The sequence below is a fragment of the Dipodomys merriami genome, unplaced genomic scaffold (genome assembly GCF_024711535.1).
Source record: "Dipodomys merriami isolate MVZ:Mamm:240054 unplaced genomic scaffold, mDipMer1.0.p SCAF_30, whole genome shotgun sequence".
In the NCBI taxonomy this organism is placed as follows: Eukaryota; Metazoa; Chordata; class Mammalia; order Rodentia; family Heteromyidae; genus Dipodomys; species Dipodomys merriami.
In genome coordinates, this window is record NW_027204493.1 from 1,369,143 (window position 1) to 1,391,873 (window position 22,731).

The 22,731-nt window shown below is 41.4% G+C and overlaps 1 protein-coding gene across 2 annotated transcripts in view; it reads right to left on the minus strand.

Moving 5' to 3' along the window:
* Mtmr12 (myotubularin related protein 12) overlaps nucleotides 1-22,731 on the minus strand; it is a 74,916-nt gene that overhangs the window by 33,391 nt on the left and 18,794 nt on the right. For both annotated transcript variants that reach the window (XM_070040979.1, XM_070040978.1), the window contains exons 2-6: nucleotides 10,718-10,778; nucleotides 6,877-7,019; nucleotides 5,652-5,724; nucleotides 3,830-3,960; nucleotides 2,312-2,396 (exon numbers count right to left, since the gene is read on the minus strand). In XM_070040979.1, the coding sequence (XP_069897080.1) occupies nucleotides 2,312-2,396; nucleotides 3,830-3,960; nucleotides 5,652-5,724; nucleotides 6,877-7,019; nucleotides 10,718-10,778 (493 nt within the window). The remainder of the gene's footprint in view (nucleotides 1-2,311; nucleotides 2,397-3,829; nucleotides 3,961-5,651; nucleotides 5,725-6,876; nucleotides 7,020-10,717; nucleotides 10,779-22,731) is intronic.

Sequence of the window (22,731 nt, forward strand, 5' to 3'; positions counted from 1 at the left end):
GTAAGAATGTAAGTAGAAAATTCCACACCTGACCTCATGTGACAAACTATAGTCAAAACACAGGTGTGGGTTGGGGATATAGCTCAGGAATAGAGTACTTGTATATCATGCACATGGTCCTAGGTTTAATCCCCAGCACCATATACACAAAAAAGTACATTGAAAATATTGTAGCTGGGCACTGGTGACTCATAGCTATAATCTTAGCTAGACCTAGGAGATTACAGTTCAAAGCCAGCCTTGGCAGAAAAGTCCAAGAGATTCCATCTCCAATTTGTCAGCAAAAAGCTGAAGTACAAGCATCCTATAGTAGCAGAGCCTCAGCCATGAGTAGGAAATGCACAGTGAGTACAAAGCCCTGAGATAAAGCTCCAGTAATTGTGTGTGTGAGAGACAGAGAGACAGACACACACGAACAGAGAGAGAGGGGCAGGGTGCGAGAGAGCGAGAGAGCGAGAGAGCGCGAGAGCGCACCAGCATGAGAGACAGAGAGAATGTATGTAACACAATTGCCTTCAGGAGCCAGGCACTGATGGCTTACACCTATAATCCTTTCTACTTAGGAGGCTGAGATGTGAGGATTGTGGTTCAAAGCCCACCTAGGCAGGAAAGTCCATAAGATGCCTACCTCTAATTAACCACCAAAAACAGGAAGTGGAACTGTGGCTCAAAGTGGTAGACCACTAGCCTTGAGCAAAAGAGCTCAGAGACAGTACCAAGCCCTGAGTTCAAGCTCCACGACTGATTTTTTTTTTTTTTTTTACAAACTGCCTTCAGGTTATATGAATACATGTATATGAAATATACATGGGGCCTGAACTCTGGGCCTGGGCGCTGTCCCTCAGCTCTTCAGCTCAAGGCTAGCACTCTACTACTTGAGCTACAGCGCCACTTCCGGCTTTTTTATTTTTGCTTATGTGGTGCTGAGGAATCGAACCCAGGGCCTCATGCATGCAAGGCAAGCGCTCTACCACTGAGCCACCTTCCGAGCCCCTAAATGAATTCTTTATTTAACACTGGGTCCCGTCCCCAAGATTATTTCATTATACATATGCCAGTATTTCCAGTTTCAAAACACTTCTGTATCTAAATATTTTGAGTAAGAGACACTCAACTCATATAACACTATGTTGAAGACACTATTTTGAGCGCATTACATTTTATTAATTTAATCTTCAGGACAGGTAATATAATAGGTTACCTACTGACGTTATAAATATGGCACAGAAAAGCTGAATAACTTGCCCAGGTAACAGAGCTAGGCAATGTAGAAATGAAATTCAAACCCAGGTAGCTAATATGGAAATTGTCATAAAGTGAAAATGCAATATATAAATAATCCAATGGATATATTAAAAAAAACAAAACTTACTCAATCCCATAGGCCTTTTCTTTTAATGTGTTTTTTAAAATTAGTATACATCACTCTCACTTAACCTTTCTTCCTCTCAGAACTACCCTCCAGGCTTCATTGTTCTTACCAATACAGGCAAGTCCTTCCTTAAAATTCCCTGGTATTAGCATTTAGGACCTTTGAGCCAAACCACTTTTGTAAATTATTAAGCCAGGGAACAATTAAAGATACTCAGGTTGCAAAGTATATATACACTCCTCAATGAAAAAACTAATTGTCCAATTAGCCTCAGTTCTTATCTTTACTTCCCCCAAATAATGGAGGTTAGATGGGAGAAAGGAGAAGGATGGAATTTTTAAAAAGATGCTCTGTATCCTGGCCTCTGGCACAAAACTCTACTAAAAGGCAATGAGCTGGGCACTGATGGCTCACCCCTGTAAACCAAGCTACTTAGGAGGCTGAGATCTGAGTATCATGGTTCAAAGCCAGACCAGGCAGGAAAATCCATTAGCTCATGTCTAATTAATCACAAAAATCTGGAAGTGGAGCTGTGGCTCAAGTGGTAAGAGTGCTAGCCTTGAGCAAAAAAAAAAACTCAGTGACAATGCAGAGACCCAGAGTTCAAGGCCCAAGATTGGCATAAAAAAAAAAAAAAAAAAAAAAAAAAAGAAAAAAGATAAAGAATCCTGCCTACATTTAGGGGAGAAGGCAGAAGCTGGAGGATTTCAAGCTCCAGACACTATCTCAAAAGCAAAATAAAAACAAATAGGCTAAAGTAAGGACTTAAGTTGTAGAGAGATTGCCTAGCATGGGTAAGGTCCTAGGTTCAATTCCTATTTTCTCTCTCTCTCTCTCTCTCTCTCTCTCTCTCTCTCTCTCTCTCTCTCTCTCTCTCTCTCACACACACACACACACACATCCTGCTGATCATAAAATTAAAACTCAGAAAATTCTTACCTGTGTTGTTTTGTGCATAGGAAAACAGAAATAATCTCTTCAGCAGTTTAGGAGATTGGGTATGATGAATTATACCACTGACAATCTGGAAAAGCAACCAATGGATATAGTTATATGCTTTTGACAGCTAAACCTAAAGACAGGCAAGAGATAAATTGTCTAGGTTCAAAGTCATGCCAATAAGGGTTCAAGAACAACAGCAACTCTTGTTGGGGGTCTGAATCCATCACTTAGCTTTTGGAATAATGCCAGGCCAACAGAGTACTAGTTTTTAGGTTTTTTAAGAGCTCTGAGTTTCTAGGGAAAATTAGAAAACATAGTCTAATTTTTCAGAAGCAAAGTTCTGAAAAGTGAAAGTGCTGTAAGTCAGGTGCACTAAATACCTAACACGTCAAAGAATTACAGCTGGAATCTGTTTTGTTTTGACCTACTTGTGGCCTTTAGGATCCTCTAAAAGAGAAGAAAAAGAAATCTACCTGTAGCACTGTTTGTCTATTGAATCAAACAAAAGTATGTTTGATTGGATGACTAAAACCATTATCCAAAATTAAGTGTCTGGTTCCTCACGGAATTTTCCATATTCTCACCAATCTTCACCTGCTCAGAATAGATAGTGAAGTTACATTTATTCTAACTGAATTACTGCACTATCTGAAAGAAAATTAAGGTGTTACCTATAGGTGTGCATAACACAACACTCATGAACTAGCTTCAAGCTAGGTTTTTCCTGAGGTGTTTAACTTGATAAGAGAAGGTCTGAGATCTTCACTATCTTAAGAGAAATTTTGGGGTTGCACGAATTATCCAATTATTATAGTTACTTTTAAATGCGCTAGCTCTGTTACAGATCTTGCTTTGCAACGAGGAAATGATATTTAGTTTCCAAAAACACACTAGTGGTGGCAAATTGCTCCTTTAACCTATATACCTCTTTCTTCCACACACAACCACTCTCCCACAGGTAAATTCGTTTATTACCAGGAGTTAGAACTCAGCACTACTGCCTTTAGACAGACTGTCAGAAATGGAGAAAGGGAATAACTTTTAGCTGTCCCATCCTCTTGTTCCCCACCTCCTAACAGAAGTGGGGAACCTTTTTCATACCAAGGGCCTCTTGGATATTTATAACACCCTTCACTGGCACAGAAAATCATCAATATAGGGAGACAGCCACAGAAGCTGATGGGAATCATAAAGCATCTGTGTCTGTCCCATCATGTACCAGATGATTTAGTTGGACTTGTATGACCCATGGTCCAAATATTCCCTACCCTTGCTTTACAGGCTCCAAGAGAAACATTATGAATTGAAGGATCAAAGGTTTCATTTACCAAGTTGACACAAAAGTATGCTTTACTCAATTATCTCTCATACTCTAATCAAAGAATACAGGATTACAACTAATTTCAGCTTTATAGAGTAAAAGGTTCCTCTTTACCTTCATGAACAGAAGCAAAACAAAACCAATGGGGGAAATCTAATAGGAAATAAAACCTATAAATGCATGTGACTAGTTACCCTTTTGACTTCCTCTTCCTTTGTGTACCTCAGACAAAAGTGGAACACTCGGAGGTCTTTGCAGTGGATGATAAGTTTCTCAGGGTATTTCTTTAGCTGTCCAAAGAGAGTCTTTTTTTTCTCATCAAACACTACAGGGGAGTGATGAAACCAGGAAATTATGTTACAAAGCAACCCTTAATGCTAAAGAAACAATGCACAATTAACTTCTTATGACAGGAGCTCAGTCTCTCCTAGCAGGAACTCTGGCTCTCTGAGAACAATCAGGTTCTTCATTCCTCTAGAGTCAGTATAAGACCCAAATGGACTGGTCACTATGGCCAGAATAGACTCCAAAGGCCTGAAGAACACTCAGCTCTGAAAGCTGAGATCATAAAGAATGATTGGTAGAGGGATGGGAATGAGGTTTAGTGGTAGAATGTTGCCTAGCATGCATGAAGCCCTGGGTTCGATTCCTCAGCACCACATAAACAGAAAAAGCCAGAAGTGGCACTGTGGCTCAAGTGGTAGAGTGCTAGCCTTGAGCAAAAAAAGCTCAGGGACAGTGCCCAAGTCCTGAGTTCAAGCCCCAGGACTGGCCAAAAAAAAAAAAAAAAAAAAAAAAAGAATGATTGGTAGAATGCTGAAGACATGCTTTCAGACTAGCCAATGCTCAAGTTTATAGCTAACACCTCTCATGACATCTTCTGTCTGCTCCCGAGCCTAGATCAACTGAGCACCTAATGGTGTTGAGAACATCACCAGTGGCTACTGAATAATTTTTGAAAATACTTTAACCCAAAAATGGAGAACAGAGAACAGAGATACTTGACAGTAGATACTTATCTAGTCAGTACGAAACAATATAAATCAATCTTTAAAGTAAAACCTACACAGCTAACACCGATATTAGATACTATGGCCAACACTTAACATGGAATGATCTAGTATGAAATATTAGGAAGAACAGGTTTTAAGTTATACTGTAATCCCAGTGCTCAAGAGGAAGAGGCAAGATTTTAAGTTTGAGTTTACTCTGGGCTGACACAGTGAAGCCCTCTCAAAAACAAAAGAGAGAGAAAAATGAGGATGAATATGGTTGAAATAGTTTGCTTACATGAATGAAAATAGAACAATAAAACCTATCAAAATGTTTTAAGGAGGGAAAAAGGAGGTAAGAAAAAGTGATTAGGGTGTGAGATTTATTGAGATACATTTGGACATGTGTAGACATTTCATAATGAAACCCCTTCCTTGTATAATTAATCTATACTAGTGTTAGGTCCACCTGGGAAAATGGCCCCTTCCCTTTGTTTTCTCTTCATGTGAGACCACACATTGACCCTTTCCCCTTTGTTCTCTCTCCCTACAAAACTGGACATGACCCTCCCTAGAAGTCCCTGCCCATCACCTGTAACCACCAGGAAACTGGTCACTGTGCACCTACGAGTTAGTGGGAGGTCCCCAGGCTCTGAGGTCACTTCCTCATCCATTGCAGTTAGACCTCCTTCTTGCTCTTCCCTATATAACCTTTCTCCACCATTAGTTCCAGCAGCTTGGCTCTCCCAATAAACTCTTTTCTGCCTGAACCATGTGGTAGTCTTTTGGCAACCCTTACATATAACTAGTTTAAAAAATAAAAAGAATATGTTTCAAGTCCAAGTTTCTCCAGTTAAGCAACTCCAAAAAATTTCCTTCATACTTCAATTTATCATCGTGAAGGTACTTTATATGACAACATATATGAATACATTTGAATAAACTGTAAGGACTACAAGAAAATGATCAATTTCAGCTATATATTACAAGATTGGAAATAACACAAGGGAAAAAAGATACTTACCTCCATAAATCTGATCCACACAATGGAGTGTAATGTCATTTTCTCCTATAACCTTATTCTTAAATTGAGTCTCCTAAAAGATTTAAAAACACAAACCTGTAATTCCTTTCTATGCACAGTTTTCCACTTTGTACTGAGATAAAAGAAAAGGCAACCAATCATCCCTAAGAATGGGACGATGAAATATGTAAGAGTTCCTGAGCACCTGTTTTCAAAATTAGGAAGAGAGCCAGACTCCAGTGGCTCACATCTGTAACCCTAGCTACTCAGGAGGCTGAGATCTGAGGATCAGACTAGACAGGGTAGTTTATGAGAATCTTATCTCCAATTAACCAGCAAAAAAGCCAGAAGTGGAGCTGGGGCTCAAGTGGTAGAATGTTAGCCTTGAACAGTACCCAGGCCCAGAGTTCAGGCCTCATAACTGACAAAAAAAAAAAAAAAAAAAGCAAGGGACTTTGGAAACAGCTGGCACTCTGGGGCCTAAAAGGTCTCTGCGGGGGCCAGGAAGGTCTCTGGCTGGGTTTCCATTGGCATTCAGTGCTCTCCCATTGGGACAGTTCTGTCCTTTCTGCATTGTTCATTCTTAAGTAGGGTCATGTCTCACAAGGACAGAACTACAAGGATCAGATTAAAAAGCCCAAGTTAAAGTCTGGACTCACTATTAGTTTCATTACTAAACTCAATTCCTGGATTTGAGGAAGATTGGGATACAGAAAACATGGGGAACTAGTATATTGGGGGAAAGTGTTATTTCAATGAGTGATGTAGCCAGGCGCTGGTGGCTCACGCCTGTAATCCTAGCTACTCAGGAAGCTGAGATCTGAGAATCGAGGTTCAAAGCCAGCCCAGGCAGGAAAGGCTGTAAGATTCTTATCTCCAATAAATCACTCTGAAAATGGGAGGTGGCGCTGTGGCTCAAGTGGTAGAGCCCTAGCCTTGAGCTGAAGAGCTGAAGGACAGTGCCCAGGCCCCAGGTTCAAGCCCCATGACTGACCAAAAAAAAAAAAAAAAAGCAAACCAATGTGACATGAGGCATAAGTGGGAAGTTGTTTAATGGTCCTGCTGCAAGGACTCTCTGAAGAGAATAGACTTATGATAAGAACAATTTCTATCTTCTGCTAATATTATGTATTGGGTATGGCAGGATTAAGAAACTGGGAGGGGAGCAATACAAGTCCTAATTGCACTCTTCATTCTAAATTCAGCAGATCTAGTTCATACGTACGTAATTATCCAAAGCAGATTCATCATCACCCAAGAAGGCAATCTTAAAGTCTGTGCAGACAAGTCTCCCGTAGACTCCACGCTGACAGGAATCTTCCTGCACATACTTCAGGACTGTGCTGGCTTCACAAAGCAGCTGTTCACCTGGTAGAAACTAAAGTAAGTCTTCAGAGTCCTCAGGGAACACACAATATGCAAACACAAAGCTTCCCACTCTGTTTACGTAAGGACAAACACATAGTACACTGTGGCATTTCAGAATGAGCCACTCTTCAGAATGTCAGGAGCTTCAAATTTAGAAGATAAAAGCAAGGGGTTGGAGGTATGGTTCAGGTGTCAGGGTGCCTGCCAATGGGGGTAAAGTGTCAGGTAGTGAGTTTGAGTCCTGATCTCAGACAGAAAGAAAAAAAAAAAAAAAAAGGAAGAGAAAGCAAGAGTGGGAGGAGCAAATGGCTTAGGGACACCATCATACAGGATTGCTCTAGTTTCTCACTGCAAAGAATGGAGGCTTCAAAATAGGTGGCAATTAATTCAGCTGCACTTTGAGGCACAGATCTAAGTGTTTTTATTACTTTGACCCCAGCAGATGTTTCAGAGCAGTGATACCCTAAATGAGGAAAGGCAGGCAGGCTGGTGCGCAGAACCTGGATGCACACTTCACTCCCTTTTCCTGTGGGAGATGAGGGCTTCCACAGCTTCCTCAGATACCACAGATGCTGAACTCCACCCTCACCCCACAACACCACCTTATTCTGATTACACTTAGCCAGCAGGATGAGAGGAAAATAGAGGTCATAGCTGGTGGGAAAAAAAAAAAAAACCACACAAAACAAAACATATCCTCTCTTTGTTGAGAGTACTTCCTCTCAATGGCCCATGTGAGCAACTGTAGTTCCTGGAGACAAGTAAGCATTCCTGCTCCCTAGAAGCAGAAGAGCCCCACGAGGGCTAGAGGATGAGCTGAGGGCAGGAAAAAGAGAAGGAAATGGGAGAAATGAAAAACTAAGTGAACTACTTTGCAACAAAAAAGAGAAAGGATTTTCTCTTCTCATTTGTCCTCTGGATTTCCCCATCTTTTGTTTTGGGTCCGGTCGTGGGCCTGAACTCTGGGCCTGGGCACTGCCCCTCAGCTCTTCAGCTCAAGGCTAGCACTCTACCACTTGAGCCACAGCGCCACTTCCAGCTTTTTTTTTTGCTTATGGGTACTGAGGACTCGAACCCAGGGCCTCAAGCATGCAAGGCAAGCGCTTTACCACTGAGCTACCTTCCCAGCCCTTGGATTTTCCCATCTTCAAATGTACTTGTTAGCTGGAAGTTCATTAAGACTAAGAAAGAAGAGTGAGGGTAGCAACCTCACACTATCAAGCGAATATATTTTATGGTGCTTTCTTCATTTTTCAAGGAGTAAATTACCTCTAACTGAAACACTAAGGAAATATCAGAAGATGGCTCAGTCACTAGGTCAAGCCTCTAGAGAGATTACAGAATTTGAAAAAACAAACAAACAAAAACAACAATGAACTAAAGGCTTTGTTAGGGTTTAAAACAGCCCAAGAAAAAGAGCATCCACTAAGTTCAAAGTGAAAGACAAATGGACAAAGCTTCAACTCCCAAGGTGAAAAAGATGGAAAAGTTCATCTCAAACCAGGACAGCCCCCTCCCCTGGTCATGCACCAGAGACCAGAGATCAGTGTGCAGTAATAAAACAACCTGCTGGTGACACCCTCTGCATCCATGGATGCTGCAGCCAGGGTCAACACCTTGTCTGTACCGGATATGGACTCAAGAATCGTGAGAACTAGGAGTTGCAAAGGGCTTAGTACAGGCTGAGACTGACAGAAATTAACTGTGAACTCACATCTGTAGACCTAGAAAAGACCATCAGGTAATCCAGAAGATCATAAAATATATATAACTCCAAATTAAAAATAAAAAACAAATTTCAGAATCTCTAATCCTAAAAGCAGGGAGAAAAAAAAAAAAACAGGAAAGAGGGCTGGGAATGTGGCTTAGTGGGAGAGTACTTGCCTAGAATGAGTGAAGCCCTGGGTTCTATTCCTCTGTACCTCATAAACAGAAAAAGCCAGAAGTGGGGCTGTGGCTCAAGTGGTAGAGTGCTAGCCTTTAGCATAAGAAGCTCAGGGACAGTGCCCAGGCCCTGAGTTCAAGCCCCACGGTGACAAAAAAAAAAAAAAAAAAAAAAAAAACAGGAAAGATAACTCAAGGTTTAGATCATTACAACATAAAAAAAGTCTTTGAAACTAAAAATAGTTTTTAAAAAGTTTCAGAATTTCAAGGTGTTTTACCAACGGGTTGATCAATTGGAAACACCTATTTATTCATGCCACCTTAACCACCTGAGGAGACCTCTATTGTTTGAGGAAAACATATGTAAAAACTTACGAAGTTGGGGACTTTTTGGCTAATACCTGTAAGAGGCTAAGATCTAAGTACTGTGGTTTGAAGCCAGCCTAGGCAGGAAAGTCCATGAGATTCTTATCACCAATTAACCACCAAAAAAGCCAAAAGTGGAGCTGTGGCTCAAGTGGTATAGTACTAGCTTTGAGCACAAAAGTTCAAGGTCAGTACCCAAGTCCTGAGTTCAAGCCCCAGGACTGGCACAAAACAAACAAACAAACAAAAACAAACAAAAAGAACAACTTGTGGGGAGGAAAAATAGAATTGGGGGGGAAAAATAGAAAAAGAGTATACTGTAAGATTTTCCACATATGGGGAAGATATGCCATCAAATAGTTTCTGTTCCTAAATCTAGAAGTGATTAAAATTTAAGCTATAAAAATAATCAATCCAAACCCCTCCATAATAAAAATGACTACAGAGCAAAGCTCTGGTTGCCTCAAGGCTGATAAGCCCCAATATTGCCAGTACTGCTACTAGATACACCAGTAGATGGGCAGATGAGGTCACCCATCAACTGTGCTGTTCAAGGGCAATTTTAAACTTGGGCAGAGGGAGAATGTATGGGGTTTAGAGAACTCTTCAGGAAACTTAAGCTTTTCCTAAATGGAAACTAGAAATACTATTGTCCTAGTAGAAAAAACTAAAAAAAGGCCTCATTTGCTTGTCTGAGGCAAGCATTTTCCAGGTTCATTTTTATTGGGTCAGGGAAAAAAAAGAGGAAAAAAAATTTTTTTCCAGGGCTGGGAAGGTGGCTCAGTGTAGAGCGCTTGCCTTGCATGCCTGAGGCCCTGGGTTCGATTCCTCAGCACCACATAAGCAAAAAGAAGAAAGCCAGAAGTGGCGTTGTGACTCAAGTGGTAGAGCTCTAGCCTTGAGCTGAAGAGCTCAGGGACAGTGCCCAGGCCCAGAGTTCAGGTCCCACGACTGGACCCAAAAAAAAAAAAAAAAATTTCCAGCTGGATGTTGGTGGCTCATACCTGTAACCCTAGCTACTAAGGGGGCTGAGATCTGAGGACTGTGATTCAAAGCCAGCCTGCACAGAAAAGTCCATGAGACTGTTACCTCCAATAAACCACTCAGAAAAAAACAAAGATGGCACTATGGCTCAAGTGGTAGAGCACTAGCCTTGAGCTAGAGGCTCAGGGACAGCACCCAGACCCTGAGTTCAAGCTCCAGGACCAGCAAAAATAAAATAAAAATAAATAATAATAATAAATAAAAATAAATTATTTCTAGATGTTGTAATACTCAGAACCAAGTATAGTTATTGATGTAAAGACCTTGATGTCTTTGTCCAATTTGTTACTATTATATGCCAGAGGATGAAAACAAAAGCATTTATGTGTAGTGATACTAAGGATGATGTAATTTTTCACTGGCTTTGAGTTGCATATGAGGAACTATACCAACATGACTGTTACCTGGCAACAAGTGAAGAGTTGCTTCCTTCTCTGTTACTTCCTTTTCATTTGTGTGAATTTCCTTTAGAAAAAAAAGAAGAGCAAAGGTCATATTTTTCTTTGTTTCAAGGCTCAAAATAACATAAATGGTATTTTCAGAATACACTAAGCCTTCACTTCATGAGCTCTGAGATTTTAGGAAGATAGTTTTTCTTTTTTGCAGAGGGTAGGAACTGAACGCAGGCCTCTCACAGACTAGACAAGCAATCTACCTTTTGAGTCATTCTACTAGTCCTAATAAGCTACTTTTTCTTTTTACAAGCTATTTTTTTTGGGGGGGGGTCAGTTGTGGGGCCTGAACTCTAAGCCTGGGCGCTGTCCCTTAGCTCTTCAGCTCAAGGCTAGTGCTGTACCACTTGAGCCACAGTGCCACTTTCAGTTTTTTCTGTTTATGTGGTGCTGAGGAATTGAACTCAGGGCCTCATGCATACAAGGTAAGCACTCTACCACTGGAGCCATCTTCTCAGCCCTTTACAAGCTATTTTTTAAAACATTTTTTTGCTGGTGCTGGTGGCTCATGCCTATAATCCTAGCTACTCAGGAGGCTGATAACTGAGGATCCTGTTTCAAAGCCAGCCAGAACAGGAAAGTCTGTGAAACTCTTATACCCAATTAATCACAGAAAAAGCCAAAAGTGGTGCTACGGCTCAAGTGGTAGAGTACTAGCCTTGAGCAAAAGGATCCCAGCACCCAGGCCCCGAGTTCAACCCCAGGATGACAAAAAAAAAAAGGAGGGGGAAGGAATGTTTCTAGTTAGTGCAGATTCACTGCTCTAATAACCCACTAGGGCTCAGTAAAGATAGCTGAGACATTCATTCCCCTTTCTTTTTTTTTTGGGGTCCGGTCATGGGGCCTGAACTCTGGGTCTGGGCTCTGTCCTCAGCTCTTCAGCTCAAGGCTAGCGCTCTACCACTTGAGCTACAGCGCCACTTCCGGCTTTTATTTTTCCTGCTTATGTGGTGCTGGGAAATCGAACCCAGGGCCTTAATGCATGCAAGGCAAGCGCTCTACCACTGAGCCACCTTCCCAGCCCCTTCATTCCCCTTTCTATATTACCTAAGATCATGAGACAGTACCAAGGTACAATCACTTCTATTGGGGAATTGATTCTTGGCTAAGTATCACAATTTCTAAATAAATATGTCTTCTACTTCAGGTTCAACATTTACTATATATTTAAAGATAATTAGCAGGCTAGAAGCTGAAGCTCATGCTTATAATCCCAGTTACTCAGGAAGCTGAAATCTGAGGATCAAAGTTGAAGCCACCTTGAGCAGGAAAGTCCATGAGACTCTTAACCACCAAAAATGTCCAAAGTGGAGCTGTGACACAAGTCATAGACTGCTAGCCTCAAGCAAAAAAGCTAAGAGACAGAGAGCTCAGACCCTGAGTTCAAGCCCCAGTACTGGCACAAAAAATAAAAAAAGATATTTAGCCAACTTTTTTAAATGATGCTTGCAAAACTATCATAACAAGAAGATGTGGCAAGCCTCCTAATGAAGTTTACCACACCATCTCAGAAGCATTCTTGCCAAAATATCTAATCTAACCTTAGTATGTTAACCTCAAAATGTTTGAGCTTCTGTGGCAATCTATCCTGAAACTCTAGAAACCAGGAGTGGTTGCATATTCCTGTAATCCCACCACTTGGGAAGCAGGAAAATCATGAGTTCAAGGCCAGTTTTTTGGGGGTTTTTTGTTTTTTGTTTTTTTTTTTCCCGTTGTGGGACCTGAACTCTGGGCCTGGGCCGCTGTCCCTCAATTCTTCAGCTCAAGGCTAGCGCTCTACCACTTGAGCCACAGCGCCACTTCCAGCTTTTTCTTTTTGCTTATGTGGTGCTGAGGAATTGAACCCAGGGCCTCAGGCATGCAAGGCAAGCTCTCTACCACTGAGCCACCTTCCCAGCCCCCAAGGCCAGTTTGAGAAACATACTGAGAACCTGTTTCAAAAACAAACAAACAAACAAAAAGAAGAAACACAGGGACAGAGAAATACATTAATTACTATGTGCCACAAGGATACAGTCAAAACTTGACTAGAGACCAGATACTAGTGGCTCATGCCTGTAATCCTCATTACTCAAAAAGCTGAGATCAGAGAATTACAGGTTAAATCCAGCCCCAAGCAGGAAAGGCCCTGAGATTCTAATTTCCAATTAGCCAGAGAAGTGGAGCTGTGGCTCAAGTGGAAAAGCACTAACCTTTAGCACAAAGGCTCAGGCATAGTGCTCAGGCCTGGAGTTGAAGCCCGAGGAATGGTACCAAAAAAAATCTAAGAAATTCTTTTTTTTTTTTTTTTTTTTTTGGGGGGGGGGTCCGGTCGTGGGGCCTGAACTCTGGGCCTGGGCACTGTCCCTCAGCTCTTCAGCTCAAGGCTAGCATTCTACCACTTGAGCCACAGCGCCACTTCCGGCTTTTTTCTTTTTGCTTATGTGGAGCTGAGGAATCGAACCCAGGGCCTCAGGCATGCAAGGCAAGCGCTCTACCACAGAGCCACCTTCCCAGCCCCAATCTAAGAAATTCTTAAAGCACACTTTGTCAACAAAACTACACATATTTAACTTTCATAAAAGGCTATAGTAAATAACATATTGCCTGAATTTGTTGATAGAGACTACACTATGGTATTAGAATTTACACCCATCTCAAGGCTGCTTAGAATGCAACAGTTTTCCCAGAGACTCCACTTTGAATATGGTCTAATTTGATGGTGATTTCTATCCAGGGAGATGTGAATAAATCAAGTCATTCTGGGGCAGGTCTTCTTAACCTGGGGCATGTTAAGTCATCCTGGGAGCTCACTGCCCACTCAGACCCTCACAGTCCCCACACAAAACAACTGAGGCAGCCTAGGTGTGTGTGTGTGTGTGTGTGTGTGTGTGTGTGTGTGTGTGTGTGTGTGTGTGTGTGTGTGTGTGTGTGTGTGTGTGTGTGTGTGTGTGTGTGTGTGTGTGTGTGTGTGTGTGTGTGTGTGTGTGTGTGTGTGTGTGTGTGTGTGTGTGTGTGTGTGTGTGTTTTTCCATCCTGGGATTTGAACTCAAGGTTGGGGAGCTGTCCCTGAATTTCTTTTTTTCTTTATTTGTCCGTTGTGGGCCTGAACTCTGGGCCTGGGCGCTGTCCCTCAGCTCTTCAGCTCAAGGTTAGCCCTCTACCACAGTGCCACTTCCGGCTTTTTCTGCTTATGTGGTGCTGAAGAATCGAACCCAGGGCCTCATGCATGCAAGGCAAGCACTCTACCACTGAGCCACCTTCCCAGCCCCCCTGAATTTCTTTTTGATCAAGGTTAGCACTCTACCACTTGAGCCACAGCTCTACTTTCAGCTTTTTTGGTAGTTTATTGAATTTTCCTGCCCAGGCTGGCCTTGAACTGTGATCTCAGATCTTGGTGGCTTATGCTTGTAAGTCTTCTGGTTTTGCAAAAAGTACCCCTGCTGATCAGATGCACTGTTCTAGGTTAGCAAGACTAAGTACTCATGTACATACTATGAGTGTTTGGAAAATTCAGAAATTCTAAGAGGTTTTATTATCTGTCTTAAGTAAAAAAGTTAAATGAAAGCACAATTATATTTGACAGGTTCTATCATCTTCCACTGAAAATTCAGAAAGCAATGCTATTCAGTTGTTGAAGGACTACAGCAATCGTCTTGACTAGTGCTTTGTGCAGTCCAAATACTGTAGCTAGTTTGGAGAAGATTTACCTGCTGTTGTATCATATCAGCCTGTTGTATTATTTTGGTGTTTTGTTTTGTTTAAAGATGAGTCTCCCTATTTAGCCCAGGTAAGCCTCAACCTGGCAACTGCCTCAGCCTCCCTAATGCTGGGGTTACAGGCAAGTGCCACCACATCCTGTATTTCAGAAAACAAAACAAAACAAAAAAACCCAAAGGTATATTTTAGGTTTCTATCCAACCCCAATTTCAGATCACTGTAACCTAGGCCTCCTAGATTGAACAAGTTCTTCTACTCCAGTTCACTGGAAGAAGAAACTAACAAGGACAGTTGTTTCATAATAATCTCTGAATTAATTTGGCTGAAGAGCTCAGAGATGATAATTAAGCTGCTTAAAATATAGACATGGAAATCAGACCACAAACATGGAGAAGCAAAGGAAGCAGTTCTGTAGAGAACTGGGACACATAAAAAGGGTAAAAAGAGATAAAAGCAAGGCTTTCTGACACACAATAATGGCCTGAACTCCCAAGGCTTTTCAGGCTTCTGTGAAATCCAAGCATACCTTTGACCCACAAGGCCATAATTCACACCTGTATCTTTCCTTGGCAGAAATTAGCTACAGTGGGTTCTGTTTATTATCAACAAAGGTATTGACTTAAGTCAACTGTATAATCAACGAGAAACCACAAATGCGTGGAATCATATCATCTAATATGTAGATATACAATATTCTAGAACCACAGGATGAAGATCTAATGTTGCAACTAGTGCCTCACAAGTAAGATTGGCAAAAAAGGTCAAATGCCAAAGGCAGCATCTACAGCCTTCAGTATGTGAGGTTTGGGTGGGGGGGCATGTATGGAGACTGTAAACGTAAAGCCATATACGATTTGTCCATTATTCAGCTTATATCATCCTTCCCAAATTGCTTTCCTTGGCAGCTACCATCATATGCCCATTACAACCTTGGGTGTGGAAACATGCTTCCACAAAACTTGCCAGATATAAGGGTATAGCTCATAATATTTCAAAGCTAGGGCAGGAGGACCATGAGTTCAAGTCCAGCCTGGTTGCAAGCCCTACCTCTGCAAACACACAAAAAGAGAAAAAAGAGATAGGGAAAAAAAAAGGAAGGCTCCTTTTTTAAATGAGAAAAGGAAGCTCTCCATTTTAAATGACGGTGTCACAGTAAGCAAAATTCTCAAAGATGAGTGAGTATCAGTCACCTAGAGCATTTAACCATTTCTTGTAAGAAAAAACGAGGAGGCTGAGGACCTTTTCCCACTACTCTCATCTTGATCAAATGTGTCAAAAGCTTAGTACACATTTTCTCATTTAAAAAATACTGACTCCTTTGCTTCCACCAGATAATATTAAATATCTTTTAATATTGGCACCAAGCTGCTAATTAAAAACTTAGTCATCTAGAGAAAAGAGAAAATCTAAAGAGCATCTAAGTCATCCAGGAACCACATATTTTATGAAACATGCAATAATTTCAACACCAGAGGATGACGAAAAACTTCCCACTAAAATAGCTATTATTCATCAGACTTCCTTCAGCATTGCAGACAGGAAAGGAAAGGTCAGAACGACACAGTGATACATACATTGATACTGAACTGCCAGTGTCTGAAAACAAAACAACTCACCTATCAAATATACGTGAGCCCCTGCATCAAATACCAGTAAATCTAAACCAAGATCCTATACATCCTAAACCCAGCCGCCTCACCTGTTTGGAATACTGCCAAAAATCTACGGAAAAACGGCTTCTGGGCAATAAGAAGAAAGTGTTTCAACTCTGTACACAGTGATCAAAGTCCTACACAATCTGCCTGACAGATTCCACCTCTACAGCATGCTTTTAACTTCAATGATAAGAGTCTATATTTAGTATACTTCTACAATATCATCAGATACGTACTCTTCCTTAGTAGCTAATCCTAAAAACAATTCTAGTGTTATCTCCATTTTACAGAAAACTGAGGCTTAAAGTGGATCAGTAACTTGACTGAGATTTTAAGAAAAAGTGTGTTATTAACCAAGGATTAGCTCAAACACTATCAAACTCATTGCACATACTGCTTACATTTGGAAATATTCTAACAAACAAGATTTCTAACACTCTACTTTTTAAGAAATTATTTTATTTCTTGGGCTGGGAAAATGGCTCAGTGGTAGAGTGCTTGCCTTGCATGCATGAGGCCCTGGGTTCGATTCCTCAGCACCACATAAGCAAAAAGAAAAAAAAAGCCGGACTTGGCGCTGTGGCTCAAGTGGTAGAGCGCTAGCCTTGAGCTGAAGAACTGAGGGACAGCACCCAGGCCCAGAGTTCAGGCCCATGACCGGACCCAAAAAAAAAAAAAAAAAAAAGAAATTATTTTATTTCTTGTTTATGTGGTACCAAGGAATCAAATCCAGGGCTTCATGCATGCTAGGCAAGCACTCTACCACTAAGCCACATTCCCAGCCCAACACCCTACTTTTTAAAAGAGGGAAAAATCACTGCTATAGTAGGAAACCTGTCTTATCACAAAACTGAACAAATTTGAAAAATTCTCTTAAAGAAAACAATAGAAAGGGTTATTTTGAAAAATTATATATGCACATATTAAATAGGATGGTGAAGACTCTTGATGCATTAATATACAGTACTTTTTTTTTTTTTTTTTTTTTTTTTTGCCAGTCCTGAGGATTGACCTCTGGGAATGTATACTGACCCAGAGCAACTTTTGCTGAAGGCTTAGCACTGTACCACTTGAGACACAGCACCACTTCTGGCTTCTTCTATGATTAATTGGAAATAGGAGTCTCATGGACTTTTCCTGTCCAGGCTGGCTTCGAACCACAATCCTCAGATCTCAGCCTCCTAAGTAGCTAGGATTACAGGCCTGAGCCACCAGCGCCTGGCACAATTTTTAAAAAACGAATGGCAGCCAGGCACTGGTGGCTCACACCTGTAATCCTAGCTACCCAGGAGGCTGAGATCTGAGGATCATGGTTCAAAGCCAGCTGGGGCAGAAAAGTCTGTAAGATTCTTATCTCCAATAAACCATCAGAAAACTGGAAGTGGCGCTGTGGCTCAAGTGGTAGAGTGCTTGCCTTGAGCTAAAGCTGAGGGACAGCGCCCAGGCCCAGAGTTCAAGCCCCACAACCTACAAAAAAAAAAAAAAGGAATGGCAGGAAAACAACAGGCTAAGGATGGGGGCAAGGGTACTAGCTGGGTGTTTTTGTTACCTAGGAGGGCATATGAGGATTAATATGGCCTAAGTGGTCTGTATGCATGAATGAAAATAGAATAATGAAATCTGTTGTTGCTCTATGAGGGAAAAAAGGAGAGTGACAGAGGAGGGTGATTGGGATACACTGCACACACATGTAGAAATGTCGCAATTAAACTCTCCATGTTAAACTCAGCTACTTATTCCTGAGGATCTGCTGGATGGCAGTGAGGTCTACTGGTTCTCAAAGAATCAGGGCTGGGAAGGTGGCTCAGTGGTAGAGTGCTTGCCTTGCATGCATGAGTCCCTGGGTTCAATTCCTCAGTACCACATAAGCAGAAAAAGCGGGAAGTAGTGCTGTGGCTCAAGTGGTAGAGTGCTAGCCTTGAGCTGAAGAGCTCAGGGATAACACCCAGGACCAGAGTTCAGGCCCCATGACCAAAGGGGAGGTGGGGGGTGGAGAAGAGTCAGTTTGCTGGTTTCTCACCAAGTTCATATTCAGAGTGCACATCTCTTCAAAAGAAAAAGAAAGATCATAGATCTTGAAAAGAACTGAGGTAGGGATAGGGGGTCACAAAAAAGATCTCACAGGTCAAAACACTTTTACAAATATTTACATCACCAGCTTTGAGTAGAAATAAAGTTGTTCTCAGCCAGATTTCATCCAGCCAGAGGGGCCAACTCCAACAAGCAGCATCCTTCAATATTGCTAAAGATAGCAAAACTTAGTTTTTTCCCTATTGTATTTGGTGCCAAAGTATTGAAAAGATACAACATCAATGTTTAAGTTACCCTACTTTTTAAAGAATGATCATATAATACTGGTTTCTCTACTACCCAAAAAATCTGAGAGGAAAAAAATTTGAACCCACATATTGCATAGTAATAAATTGAAAGTGAGACTTTCCTTTTTTTTTGTCAGTTGTGAGGCTTAAACTCTAGGCCTGGGTGCTGTCCTTCAGATCTTCAGCTTAAGGCAAGCACTTTACCACGTGAGCCACAGCACCACTTCTGGTTTTCTGGAGGTTTATTGGAGATAAGAATCTCAAGGCCTTTCCTGTTCAGGCTGGCTTTGAACCTCGATCCTCAGATCTCAGCCTCCTGAGTAGCTAGGATTACAGGCATGAATTACCACCAGCACCCAGCAAGAGATTTTCCTTTTTCAAATAGAAAGTTGCATTTTAAATACAGCATAGCATTAATAATTCAAGTGATTGTTTTTCCTTGTGTTTCTCCAATCTTTGCTGCATGTATTTGTTTGTCTGTTTGGTTTGGTTGGTGTTATTTTTATTTATACGCTTGAATTCCAGGGCTAGCACTCCTGCTCAGCTTCTTTCATTCATGGCTGATGCTCTACCACTTGAGCAGCATTTCTACTTCTACCTCTTTGCTGGTTAACTGGAGATAAGAGTCTCAGATTTGTTCCTCCTTCCCTTCCTCATTTCTTTCTCCCTCTCTCTTTCTCTCTCAGAAGCCAGGACCTCTTGCATGATAGGCAAACACTCTACCACTTGGCACCCTGATAAACATTCCCTGGGTCCTAAAAACTGTTACTTAACAGTTTTATATTTACTAGTTTATTTAACCCTCACAGCAAGTCTTTGAGGTAGTGTTTTCATAGGCATGAGTATATCCATCATATTAATGAACAGACCAACGGCAATGTGGTACAGTGGAATTCAAACTTAGGTATTCTAACCCCTATGTGTACCACCTTGCAAGATGCCATACTACTTCTTATGTGAAAAAAAGAAAAGACAAAAAACAAGACAGAATGATCAGTCAAGCACTTTTAGACCTGTTTTCAGGTCAAGGAAGGCAACACAGAAAGGGCCCAAGAAGGTCTATGTGTGGGAGGGCAGAGGAAGCCTCCTTTCCCCGAAGGAAACCAACACCTAAGAACCCCAAGTAATGAGTCTAATGACACTGGTGCTTCACGCACACCAGCTGAGAGTTTTAACCTCATCTTACTGCACTGTGTCTCCTAGGACATCAGTCTCTTAGTTGCTACTTCAACCAACCCTTGAGAGTTCAATGAGTATCTTATGACTCACAAATCCAGAAAAGACTCCAACCATGAATACCTTGCTACATACTGTACAGGAAATTCTGTGCTCCCTTCAAGAGCATACAGCTAACCAAGCACCAGTGGCTCATACCCATAATCTTACTCATGGTTCAAAGCAAACTGGGCAGACAAATCTGAGACTCTTATCTCCAATTAACAAGCAAAAGACTGGAAGTGGAGGTGTGGCTCAAGTGGCAGAGTGCCAGTGTTAAGCAAAAAACTTAAGCAAGAGTTTGAAACCTCCAAGTTCAATCCCTACTACTTGCATGCGTGTGCCCAAGCGCACACGCACACACACACACACACAAATAGTATATAGCCTAGTGGTTATCTTTATCCTTCTGCCCTCAATAACCAAGCTATCACCAAATTCTATCAATACTACCTACTAAATTCATCCACAATCTATGCTCCTCTTATATTCTTCTAAAAAGTATATTCTTCTAAAAAGTATTTATCATCATTTACCTAGACCACTGCAATAGTTGTCCAACTGGTCTACCAGTACTTGTTTTTCCGAATCACTTCTCCACCCTCAAATGGAGGTGATACTTAGTCATGAGATGGTAAAAATGCCTTGACATGGCAATATGAGGCTCTGCATATGTACTTCTCCAATCCGGCCTTCGTTCCTGTTAGCACGTCAAACTTGTTGTTTCAAATTCTTTAATTATTTAAACCTACCTCCCCATCCTTCAATAAACTTTATCATCAGAATCTAATACTGGCCTTGTATATTTTAAGTACTGAAAATATTTTGTTGAATAATTCAATTAATAATGATTAAGGCCGGATGCTGGCAGTTCACACCTGTAATCCTAACTACTCAGGAGTCTGAGATCTGAGGATCGTGGTTCAAAGCCAGTCCAGGCAGGAAAGTCCATGACACCTTTATCTCCAATTAACCACAGAAAACAGGAAGTGGTGCTGTGGCTCAGGTGGTAGAGTGCTATCCTTGAGCTGAAGAGCTGAGGGATAGCACTCAGGTCCAGAGTTCGAGCCCCACAACCAACAACAACAAAAAAAGTCTAGTAAGAAGTTTTAGAAACACTCTTTTTTTTTTTGGTCAGTCATGGGGCTTGAACTCTGGGCCTGGACACTGTCCTGAGCTTTTTTGCTCAGGGCTAGCACTCTACCCCTTTGAACCACAGCTTCACTTCCCGTTTTCTGGTGCTTAATTGGAAATAAAGAGTTTTGTAGAGTTTCCTGCCCCAGCAAGCTTTGAACCATGATCTTCAGATCTCTGCCTCCTGAGTAGCTAGAATTATATGCATGAGCCACTGGTACCTGGCTACTCCGTAATTTTTTACACATTACATATTTTTTCCAACTGATTCGGTAATACATGTTTGTAGTCCCAGCACTCTAGATGTAAGACAGGAGGATGGCAAGTTCAACATTAACCTGGGTTATATAGCAAGACCTTGTCTCAAAATTTATTTCATTTTGTTTTTTCATTCACTTATTTGTTGGTTTTTTTGTTTGTTTTTGTTTTGCAGTACTAGGATTTAAACTCAGAGCCTCATTCTTGCTGGGTAAGTGGTCAACTACTTGAACCACACCTCTAGCACCATTTTTTAAAGAATCCTACTTACTCAAGAGGCTGAGATCTTAGTATCATGATTTGAACCAGCCTGGGCAGAAAAGGCCATGAAACTTTTATCTCCAATTAACCACCAAATAGCAGTAATGGTCCTGTGGCTCAAATGATAGAGTGCTAGCCTTGAGCAAAAAAGCTCAGAGAACATAGCACCTTTGGATCATTCCTGTGATTCTAGTTACTCAAGAGACTGTGATTTGAAGATTATGGTTCAAAGCCAGACCAGGCAGGAAAGTTGAGACTTTTGTCTCAACTAAATTACAAAAAAAAGAAGTCAGGAGTGGGGCTGTAGCTCAAGTAACCCTGAGCAAAAAGGTCAGGGACAAATTCCAGGCCCTGGGTTCAAGCCCTAGGACCAGTGCGAGCATGTACACGTACACGTACACGTACACGTACACGTACACACACACACACACACACACACACACACACACACACACACACACACACACACACAAACTATTGATTCTAAATTCAGTACGAGCCAAAGAAGTATATGGAAGATTAAGAAATAATAGCCAGACTTGAGCACTAATGTGGTGGTATCATCAAATACTCCATATTATAATATATACTATGAAAAGAAAGCATTTCCTTAAAGGCTGCCATGTATATGATGTTAATCTCAAAAGACTATTACTGGTGAAGCCTGCACAGAAAGAACTGCAGCAGGGCAACAGAGGTGTATGGGCCTGGCATCATTCCAGATCTTGTAGTGAATTTGCCCAGCAACTAATGAACCACTTTAACCACTGCTTCTGTGCTCTCCTCGTTGCTTAAGGTGATAGGAGCTTCTTAACCCAACATCTGGTTTCCATGGGGAGCCCAAAATCTTCCTTATGCCTCTGCTCCTTCTATCTACTATCCTTCACCTCTGACACACACTGTCAAATGCCTAATCAGTACATGGAGATAATCTTACTTCCATAGCTGTGAAATGTGACTTAAAATTCCTCACTGACCTTATGAACTATCATGTTCAATGTGCAGGAAATAAAGGTAGAATCAGGCAGAACTGGTTCTACTGGCTCCTTTTCAAAAATTATTTCATATGAAAGCTAAACAAGTTTTCAAGAAATGCATCAATTGAAATGACCTAGGAGCTGGTGGCTCAGACACATAACCCTAGCAACTCAGGAGGCTGAGATCTGAGGATTGTGGTTTGAAGCCAGCCTGAGTAAGAAAGTCCTTGAGACTTTTATCTCTAATTAACCACCAGAAAATAGCCAGAAGTGGAGCTGTGGTTCAAGTGGTAGAATGCCAGCCTTGAGCAAAACAAAGGGACAGCGCCTAGTTCATGCTCCAGTACCGGCACAAATGCACATACAAGCCCTACAAACTATGAATAGCACTTTCTGCTACTACATTTGAGTTTGGACCAACCTTGATATTATGGCACAAAAGAAAGACA